Raw genomic sequence first — 11,444 nt, forward strand, 5'->3', positions numbered from 1 at the left:
GGAGTCCCCAAGTTTCAGTTGTATTTGTTAGCAGCACAGCTCCAGGAGGTCACTCAGTGGCTTGAGGGGCCCATCAAGAGGAACTGGGCATAGTGGGTGTGTCTAGGTATCTGTGAGCTTTGCTGGTGAAGCGGCTTTGTCCCAGTGTAGAACTTCCTTGGCAGGGTGTACTGCTGGCAGCAAACTTGAAAATGTGGTAGGGCACTGCGCGGACTGCCCTTTATGTCCAGGCATTATTGTTAGTCAAGCTCCGAGATAGATCCAATTTCCTTTTTTACAGTTGTACAATTGTCTGTCTGGACAGATGCTAGATTGGTGACTGTTGGTGACTGTTACCAGCAGGGCACACTGATCTCCTTGGATGACTTGGTGACCCAATGCGACTTAACCTGGGTCAATTATTAACATACAAAGCACTGGCATGAAGCTTCAGGGACGTATGGTTGGGCGGCCAAGACGAACTGGAGACACATGCAGTGCTACAACTGCTGGTGTCCATGGGCCCCTCACTGCATCTAGTGAAGTGGTTTTACAAGTCATTGTTAGAAATAGCTTGGATGCATTGGCAGCACACCAAGGTCAATAGTAGGCAATGCTAGGGTGAGAACTCCCAGAATTAGGGTGGTACAGGATCCTGCCATACCTCAAGATGGCCTCAAGGAATATGAGGCTGGAATACACCCAATTTAATTATGTCCACATGACCTATTTCACACCCCGCAGATAACAGGTCATCTATGGCAGTGAGTCAAGGGTCTGCCCCAGATGCACATTTCTAAATGTGGATTTCGGCTACATGACCTGGAGCTGTTTCCATTTTCGACTGATCTGGGAGACGGTGATACGTACCCTCATTGTGATCCTGAGCCACACTTCTGCCTGAATCTTGGAAACTTGTTAACTGGTGTTGTTTACTCGACTCCAGAAACAGAGAGTGGGTTCTGGGTTCTTGTATCTGTCCTTCGCTCTGGCCAAGAGATGAATAGCAGTGGTGCAGAAGTAAGTGGTGGCACCAGCGTCCATGACCTGGGTGAAAGATGTTATGGTCTGTGCTAGAGATGAGAAGAGAACTCTAATCAGGGAGGATGCTCATGGTGTGCAGAGTCACCCAAACGCAGGGTTATGGGCAGCAATATTAGTGTCTTGGGAAAACCCAGTAGGATATGCAGAAGAAGACACGAAGGGACAGAATAAACCAATTGAGGGAGTTAGAGAGGAGTCCTCTTAGGATACAGATGAGGATGGTAGCATATAATAAGATAAATGGGCAGCTGTATCTCTCAGTGGGGGAACAATCCCTGTTCCGATTGCAGAAATGTTGGATGAGTATAGTCCCCCCCACCCCCCCACACTAGGGCCCTACTTATAGATTACATGCCAATGGAGTCCTCCCATAGGCTGTTACCTGGTCTTCTGCCCTCCCCTTTTAGGATGCCCTGATTCTGTCACATTAATTCAGTCGACCAATCTCTTAGACAGTTTTGTTGGTTTCTTTTGTTTTACAAGTTTAAATGTATTGACCTTTATGAATTCCCTTTATACTGATTTGAATGCTAGTATAAGTGAACATACGGTTTGAAAAAGACAGTCAAGACCCCTGAGGAACTGAGCAAATAGCGAGTTTGGCTAGGACATGAAAAAAAACTGCCGCAGGGAAGAATGTGGAAAAATGAACCTTTTATAATATCCTGGTGTTAATTAATGATATGTTACTCTGATTTTATTGTAGGATTTTTATGTTGTCATTCATTATTCTCCTCCACCATAGGTAGTTCCCTGCAACACACCTGCATAACTAACAAATGTATGTATTATCTTTTGTATGGCAATAGTAACGTAAGTTCAACTCACTTTTTCCAGTATACAGATATGTTGTCACTTTCCGTAATGTGTACTACAAAAAGCTAAACAAAATTATGTTAAGAAAATAAAAGCATTGCATTCAAAATGCAACTGTGATGGCTCTTGCTAGATTAAAGTTTCTGAAAAATTATAGAGAAAAATTAAATAAAACGAGTCGACCACCAACCAATGTTAAAAACAACTTCTCTCAACTTCACCTAGAATGAATACCATATATGTTAATTTTGAAGGATGTCCTAATTCTACCTGTATCAGAGAAAGAGGATTTATCTGCCTTAAAAAACAGGACTGTCTACTGGCTTATAAATAATGCAGGATGGCCTCACACCGTTGGAAGAACTCACTGGCTAAGTATAAATGGAAAGGAATCCTCAGATGACTGTGTGTTTGCTATTTTAAAAGAAAATTTAAAAGAAATCCCAGCAATATGAGATCTTTCTTAAATGATTGCATAGACTGAATATTGTTCACAGCTCTATTCAAGCCCTGCCTTTAGGACATTTGTATAGATTGTTAACTACCCATGATGAAGCCTCACAGAATATCTTTAAGGCCTTTTATCTGGTTTGTGCTTCTATTTATTCAAGGCAGCTCACAAATAAACTAAAAAAACATAAATGTGTACATGGCAGGTTTAATCATGCTTGCACACCTCCTACAAGCAAATAAAATGTGTGTTCACTAGAAATCTGTGATCAAGTGATGAAATAATTTCTGTCAAGAGGACCTACAAAGAAATCATAGATAATTGGAAAGCTGAGATTAGGTCTGAAGCCTGGGAGGTTTTAGAGAAGGCCAAGGAATCCGAAGGCAAGTGCAGCTGTTTGCAAAGTTGTTAACCATCCCTTTTTTTCAAACTATCAAAAACCCACTATTGAATTCCTCATTCCACTCCAAACAAGGATTGACCATTTACCGAATATATTTGATCCTGGCAAACCTGAACTCATTACTCCCAGTACCGTGGAAATGTCATGTGACCAGGGGTGGGCTATTACCACTAGGTTGGTCTATAAGTGTAAACGATGTCCTTTATACAATTAAGGCAAGCTTTCCAGGAAAAGCCCCTGGCTCTAGTACAGTCCCTAAGGACATATATGAAGAAAATAGGGGTATATTATCAAGAACAGTGTTACAGTTATCGCCGATTTAGTGGCAGTTTTGTGGCGATAATGGGCATGATAATATGCCCTGGAGAAATCCAAGAGCAGCCCATGTTCACAACAGAACATGGACTTCTATTGAAATTCTCAAAAGAATATTATCAAGCCCATTATCGCCGCTTTAGCTCCAGTTTTCTGGCTTGATAATATGCCCCATAGTTTTTTGTGGACAATGTGCTGACAAATGTCATAAGAGCTGCTTCATTAGGGCGTTTATTGCCTTTTTTCGAAGGAGGCAGTATTAGATCCAATTTTTACAAAAGGAAACAGGAATCTACCCACCTGCTAACACCCTATTTCTTCATTAGATAGCTCATTTAATGAATGAACGACGTGACTTGTAAAGTGTACAGCTATTCATAGAATGTTCTGATGCTGCAACTCTTGACTAGAAGAGGATGGACAGGAAATTTCTGACTGAATAGACTTCTGAGTTGCACTAGAAGGAAGTTCCACATTTTGGCCAAGAAGACCAAGAAGGATGCACCAGCATGCCTTGATATGTTGAAGGGAGGAACAAAAATCAGGTGAGCATTGCTAGATCGCTGGTTGCTTTTTGGCTGTCATTTCTGAATTGACTGACAGTGACACCCTTTGCTGTGCTGTTGTACACTGAACGCTAAGTTCAAGTCCGAGTGAGATGACAGACAGTGACATCCTCTGCTGTGCGGTGCTGTTGTTGTACTCTGAATGCCGAATTTGAGTCCAAGTGACGCTGTGCTCGTGCTCGAATTGACATTTCGTAATATGCCCTCGCATCTTCTGGTTGCTGCTTCTCCTCTAACAGGGAAAGAAGTATGCCAGAACGAGTCCAGAAGCACAAACAAGCTGAAGTCTGGCTAAACCGGATGCAAAAACAGAGGGGGAACTTGCAAGGCTAACAAAATACTCTGGTCCTTCAGGCCCCCAACTTCCAGCACCAGTTCCAGACCCACACAAGTTCCAAGGATTTGAGCATCTTCTCCTATAGCAGGACAAGGGGGCAACTCTGTAAGTCTGCAGGAAAGCACGGAAAAGGCAGTGGGGGCCAAAGAATGGAGCCGGTGGCCCCTGGGGAGAGAAAATCAGAAAATCAAAAAAACAAATAAACAAGAAAAAAGGAACAAAGGAGTAAGAGGCATAAAACAATTCACCAAATTAAGCAGGGGTGGTAGCAACACAGCACCGTCTCACTCAATGAGAAGGTGCAGCAGAGGTAAGTGTTTAGGGAAAAAATAGATCTTTGTAGAAATATAAAAGGAAGGAAGATACAATTGCCTGTGGCAGATGGATTGGGAATAACTGAGCAGCGGCCTGAAAGATTGGTGGGTCTGTAAATTTGACAGGGAGATTATCCGGAAGTGTATGAAGTAGACAGGCTGTAAAATCATCAGAATAGCACTGCTGGAGAAGTAAAAGAGATCAAAGGGGGGTCTAGCAAGCTAAACAGAATACCAGAGTGTTAGCTGTTAAGAAATGGCACCAGGAAAAAGTCAATCACGAAAAGGGTGGAATAGGCACTTGCAGACTATGAGACCACGATAGAAACTAGGTCATTCGAAGAAAGTATGGTAAATCCTAGTAAAGAAGGGAAAAAGTAATTAGCGAGAAATATAAAGAAGAAATCTGCATCTGAAAGCCCATTGCATGGAGAGAAAGGGGAAGCCTCCGTCAATGAATCAATTAAGGATTTTAAGGCAAACATTTCAAGAGTAATAAATCCATACTAGAAACATTTAAAACCGGAGAAATGCTACTAGTCAATGTGCACCAGATGTAGACATATCCATCCTAAACTATCAAAACATTTGAAGCCAAAACAAATCTATTATGAAATCAAGACTATCCTCATCACTGTGACTCTTTACACCACAAGATATAGAAAGGTTGCAGCAGGAGGGTAATAGAACTGATGGAAAGAGAGGAGATGAAGATATAGCCCCTAAGGATGAACAAGAAAATGGGGCAATTGGAAATACGAGTGATTGAGGGAATAGAAGGATCAGTACAAAATATTACATTAGGACTAGATATCTTGGCAACATCATCAGCCTCTATGTTGGACTTAATGTTGATGCTGCATAAAAAACTGCAAGGATTACTAGAAGTAACTATGACCACTCCTAGCGACTCTTCACTCCTATAGAAGCCCCTAAGAACGCCTATTAAGGTATTTTTTCTGAAATTTTGCCGCATGTGTAAATATGCACTTTATTGGAATTGGCACCCATAGAGCAGCGTAGTAATTGACAACAGTTTTTGAGCACGAACCTGTGACTGGGACACTGACACCGTTTTTAAACAAGAATCGCTACTTTCTTTAAGAGACCTTGCTCTCATTGTGATTTACAATACACTGCTGGGCGCCTGAATACATGCGCGTAACAAGCGTAGCGCGTATTTGCAGCAAAGATAAATTCCCCGCGTGCTATATACTTTAAAGACTATGCTCTAATCGCAGAATGTTTGCCGCTTTTTTATCCGTGCGTGCAACCATCTCTGAGAGACCTTAATAACCAGAGTGAACCACATCCCGCTGTAAAGCGTGTAATCACAGCCAGGAGATATTCCCCGCTTTGGGACATCTTGCTTTCGATGTAATTAGGAATAGCCTGATGTATTTGACGTTTTGCCACATGCGTGCAAGTACGATATTAACAGGCATCCCCCAGTATCAAGCGCGTAAATGCATAATAACATCCCGCTTTTGTAGAACAGATGCTCGACATTAATAACACCAACGCGGTGATTTGTAGTCTAACTACAGAAGTCTGTCACTACAGGGACCCTGCACTCTTAGCATTCCACTCCTACCCCACCAATAAGCACGAATTGCACAAGTAGCCTCCTCTCTGTGTTTAGAGACTTGAAGCCTGTTTTCCCCTGCCCTCCTTCCTTCTCACTATTAATGTATCTACAATTAGGTGCATACCATTTACGAGTAATTCTAGTCTGTGTGCTTTAAGAAAAGTATTAAGCCTACTCACCGCATTTAACATACCATAATATAGTGTATTGGTTTGTGTTCCCACATTATAGGTGACTGTATAAGAAATTCCATAATAGCTATAGGAACCTACACAAGTTGTGTAAGTACCTTCTGTGTATGTATTTTTGTCTTTTTGTCCTGACGAAAGCTCTACAGACCCGGCTGGGCTCATAGAGGTGAAACATGTTGACGCATCCCTATATATATAGATATATGGTAATCTAGTTGCCCGATTACATATATATCGAATTTTTTAACAACAGTGCCAACCTTTTCATTAAAAATTCTTTTTTGGTGACACACTGTTTTTATATTTTTCCCTTTCCTATTATTTCTGTACACTTCTACCTGGACCAGAGGTAGCCTCGGGTGAAGCAGGCATACCTCACGTTATTTGGCTACCCTATGAATATGCCATGATGCCTGACGGGGCGAATAAAAGATACACCGCATCGACTAAATCAGGCTGTCTATGAGGGTTTTCAAAGACTAACCGAAGTTTTAGTAGACACCAGTGTCCATTCTCTTTTGATTAATTCAGTAACTATGATGAACAACAATATCTTAAAAAACCCAAAAGATCAAACACAGAACATTGTGGGAGAACTAAAAGCTATTCGCGACCATATGGCGACTATAGTAAGACCTGCATCCGAAAATCCGAATATGGAAAGTCCTGGGGAAATTCCTCGGCCAGCAGAGCTACAAAGTGTTTATATCGCTAGGTGCCCATGCTGATAAAGAAATGTGGAGAATCATTAAGATATAGGCAATATGTCCTTGAATAATAACAGGGAGGAAGGTTATAAAAAATGGAAATGGCAAAGAGGAAAAGAGGGGGGAAGCTCCCCCCCAGTGAATAAGCAAAAGGGGAGAGACCCAGGAGGGAATATAAAGATTTGAAAAAAAGATGGGGAATTCTGAGGAAAAGGGAATGGAAGCTCAAGAGGTAAAAAGGAATAATCCGTTACAACACCAAAGGAAATGGAAAGGGAGAGGGGAATAGATAAACAACAGGTGAAGGGATTTGGAGGAAATGAAAACACAAGGGATCAAGTGGAAAGAGGAAGAAAGTTCAACGTAACAATCAGTAGGAAGTGGATGCAGGATAGAGGGAGCACCCAAGATTTAGAAAAGAAGGGTAGAGATAATAAGTGGCTATATTTTGAACCATTCAAATCAGGGAGGGGAAAGAAGAAAATGAGAAATATCCAACTCTTAAATCAGTCCCAGCTCATATTTGCCTTGGTGTGCAGACAGAATATCAAGTTTAAAATATTGAATTGCACAAATATCGAGTTCGAAATATCGAAGTTCTGAAATATGGACAGCTAGAATATAGTGATCAAGAATATCGACTTAAGGTAAGTAATATCGATTTTAATAATAGGATTAGTACAAATATAGTTGTTAAAAATTTAGGGGCAGATGTATCAAGTGTTTAGCATGTCGCAAATGCTGCGAATCGCAATTTTGCAGCGTTTGCGACAACAAAAAGTGCAACTGGCATATATCAAAGAAATCGCATTGCATATTAAGAAATCACGATTTTAGCGAATTCTTAGTGTGCAAGAAGTATTTTTCGCAGAATATATAGCGATTACCAATTTTGCATGTTCCTAAATTTGCGAACATCGCAAATGACAAATCACAAGTCTAGAAATCGCATCAATATGTAAGAAAAAATCGCAAATAGCGATTTTTCACAAATCGCTAGATAAGAAATCGCAATTAACACCAAAAAGAAGCAGGTGATAACACAAAAAAATATAAAAAGGCTCCCAGAATGCATTTCCCTACCTTTCAAAATGGCGGGACTGTACCTGATTGCCAGGAGGCTGCGCATTCATGATCTTGCCCATAGGAGACAAAGACAGGAGAGAATCTTCAGGATACGCATTACGCTGTTCCAGCAGACTCAGGAGGAGATCTATGAAAAATACAGACTACATCCTCACACCATTTTGGACCTGATGAATGAATTGGAACCTTTTTTGGCACATCCAACAGGCAGAACACATTCAATTCCAACACATGTGCAGGTATTGTGCTCACTGCACCTTTAGGCTTGTGGCTCTTTTCAAAGTGTAATTGCAGAGGTTGGTGGAGTGTCACAGAGTGCCCTATCTCGCTTTTTTCATGTGTTCTTGGATGCAATGCTAGGGAGACTCCAACATCATATATATTTCTCTAATACACAACAAAGTTGGATTTCTATCAAATAGCACTATTTCCACATGTGATTGGATGCATTGACGGAACCAATATTGCTATCACTCCACCTGCAGCCATAGAATATGTATTACGGAATAGAAAAAGCTACCACTCGCTCAACATCCAGATCATATGCAATGCTAAAAACATAATCATTGACATTGTAGCAAAGTTTCCAGGGAGTACACATGACTCCTTCATCTTCAGACATAGCGCAATTCATAGACGTCTTAGTGCTGGTCAGTTTGGAGATGGATACCTGCTAGGTGAGTAACACTCATGCAAACATCCATCCATGCATCCATCAAAATCAAATGGAACATACAGTTACTATTGTCTCTCTTACTTGCAGGTGATAGTGCCTATGCAGTGCGTGATTTCATCCTTACAGCATACTTAAATCTTGCAAATGCAAGTGAAAGATGGTACAACAGGGCACACCGGTCCTCAAGTGGGGTAATTGAACGTACTTTTGGAATATTAAAAAGCCGTTTCAGATGCATACACAAAAGTGGAGGTGCATTGCAATACAATCCAGAAACATGTTGCAAAATTGTTACAACATGTGCAATGCTGCATAACATGGCAATTCGCAAAGGGCACAGACATTGAAGTGAGTGACTCTGACTCATCTGATGATGATGACATCCCTCCACCAAGAATGGCAGTGGCAGGAGTAGGAGCAATGGCTGGCCGTCAAAGAAGGACAGAGATTACCGAAAATTATTTTTAGGTAAGAAAAAATCAAAATACTAACTCAAGTTTGTAATTGTTGTTTTAATTCACAACACACAAACTATTCTGCTTTATGTGTTAAACATTTCTTTTCAATGTTGTAAATTAAAATATCCATACGTGGAGAAAAAAAAGAATCCTTTCACAATGCATTTCTGCTGCATAGGTTACTTATCAAAAAGTTATTTTTTGCACTGGCGGCTGGAAGCATGTTGCTCCTGTGAATGCATGGCTTCTTGCTCAGGTCCGGAAGTAGAATGCCTTCCACTTCTGCGTTGGCCCAATTGGTTAATTGGGGTAGGGTTTCTACTACTTCTACTGGAGTTGCCCTCACTTTCTCCAGAGCATAGGAGAGCGCTTGCACCTGAGTTGGTGGTTTGCATAGTTTCCAACACCGAGGTCATTTTGTCTACACTCTTCGCCATTTCACGTGTGCAGTCACTTAATTCGCGCTGCATGTTGATGTTGCACCTTGAAATTGCTTGTTACTGCACAAAGCCTGTTGATTGCCTTGGTGTAAGTATGCATCCTGACTTTTGTAGCCTGTGCAGCCCTATTACGTGCATTTTCAGTTTTTACAAGGGTCAGGCAGAGTTTGTCGATTGATGCAGCCATGCTTTCCTGATTTTTATTAGCTTTCACTAGCTGCCTATTTATTGATCTGAGTGCCTTGTGTTGCAGGCACTGTACGTGAAGCACGTGCTGCTCAAGGCCAGCAAACACAGTGCCTCCCTCACTTGGTCCTCTTTGCTCCCACATGCCTCCAGATGGAATGAGCGTGCCCTTCTTTGAGTTTGTGGTTGCTCGTGTGAGTCCCGAGGGGACCCTGTCACAGTTTCATTGGGAACTGAATCTACATCTGAATTTTCTTCCACTCCCATTGGTTCCAGAGGTGCAACACATCTGCGCTTCCTGTGTATGTTTCTATTTTGTACAGGGGCATCAGTGACTACTTCTTCTGTATCAGACGTCACATGAGGAGGAGAACTTTCCAAATCATTTTCTGGCCTGGAGTCTCGTATGTTCTGTGGATGTTGAGTGTAAAATATGAATTTGTGTTTCTTCAAAATAAAATGATTTAATTGCAGACAACAACTTGGACTACACTGCATTAGCATGCCAAATTACTACTTGGTCAAATAACATGTGTTACTATGATGACGAGTGTGACAATCTTAATTGGACTACAACTCCCATGATGCATTGCTCACTTCTGGTTTTACAGTGTAAGTGGACTACTATTTATCTGACAATGAGTTTCTGCACAGGACACACACACATTCATTACACACATACATTGATGCAATTTGCATTCATCTTACCTTGTGTAGTTGCTATAGGGTCAGAGCTATCAATGGTAGCCACTCCACTCACACTCTCTGGTAGCAGGGTGGATTCTATCAGTTCCTCATGGGGCGTTGGTTGGTCCACAGTAGAAGTTCCACCACCTGTTTTGTTTGCCTCTTTGATTCTATCAGCAAGTCTCTCTTTTGATCTGAGTCGCATATCGTACCACCTTTTTTTGATTTCATCAATGGAGCGAGTGGTGACTCCTACTGAATTCACTTTTTCCTGGATCTCCAGCCAGATTTTCCTTTTCCTAGAGTCAGGAACTTTTAGAGCTTTTTTTCCCAAAAGATCCTCATGGTTACACACCATTTCCTCTATGAGGATTTCTTGCTCCTTTTCAAAAAACTTTTGCTTCCTTTTTCTCTTTTCTGATGCCATTTCCTCCTGTGCCTTCTGTGACTCCATTGCTCTCCAAACAGGCCTGCTCTGCCTCAGAACACTCTTCCAACTGCCACTGGGTGTGGGTCTGGGAAGCAGGTGCAAGCAATCACTGAAACTTCCTGGTTGTGATGTCATCAGGCTGTTCCTGCATTGCATGATCCCGTTTCTGAGATTTCTTAATTTGCGAAATTCGCTAATTAAGAAATCGCAAGAATATCGCAAAATATTCTGCGATTTTTTAGAAATCGCACATTTATCTCAGATTTCATCATACATCCCATTTTGCGATTCCGAAATTGCGATTCGCAATAAATCGCAAAATGGAATCTTGATATATCTGCCCCATAATTTGTTTTATTAATTGTATGTATTTTAGTATGTTTTAAATGTATGTGATATATGTTCTTTATAGGAATTGTTTGTATTTTTTATATATGTCTTATATTTTTTGTAGTTTTTAATTTTCTTTTATTTGAATTTTGCGTTTTTAGTTCTGCAGTGGGTTGTGAGTTTAAAAGAGAATAGGGTGGGAAGTAATTTAATTATATTAAATTAATTGATTATTTTTTATTTATTAATATTTGTTTTGAGCTGTTGTAGTGTTAAATGTGCAAAGTAATTCATTATTAATTAATGAATATGGTGTTGTTAAATAATAATAATTATGTAATTTGTAATTAATTTTGGTAATTGTGTAATTGATTTTAGGTGTGTGTTTTGGCATTTATAGAGGTAAAGGTTTTCAAGTAGTTTATTTATTTTTTATTAAT

General features: G+C 40.6%; 1 protein-coding gene across 1 annotated transcript; it reads right to left on the reverse strand.

Annotated features, from left to right (window-relative positions):
- Positions 1–9,596: 9,596 nt before the first annotated feature.
- Positions 9,597–10,830, reverse strand: LOC147724073 (uncharacterized). The gene is made up of 2 exons (XM_086917987.1): positions 10,240–10,830; positions 9,597–9,968 (listed from the first exon to the last, which is right to left on the reverse strand). The coding sequence occupies exons 1-2, from the start codon at positions 10,828–10,830 to the stop codon at positions 9,597–9,599; spliced, it is 963 nt and encodes a 320-aa protein (XP_086774113.1).
- Positions 10,831–11,444: the final 614 nt, after the last annotated feature.

The sequence above is a fragment of the Lissotriton vulgaris genome, chromosome 4_1 (genome assembly GCF_964263255.1).
Source record: "Lissotriton vulgaris chromosome 4_1, aLisVul1.2, whole genome shotgun sequence".
NCBI classification, from domain to species: domain Eukaryota; kingdom Metazoa; phylum Chordata; class Amphibia; order Caudata; family Salamandridae; genus Lissotriton; species Lissotriton vulgaris.

Coding starts and splice junctions, on each gene's coding strand:
- LOC147724073 (XM_086917987.1), bottom strand. CDS start 10,830: ATGCAATGCAGGAACAGCCTGATGACATCACAACCAGGAAGTTTCAGT. Junction 9,969..10,239: donor TGAATGCAAATTGCATCAAT/GTATGTGTGTAA, acceptor CAACATCCACAG/AACATACGAGACTCCAGGCC.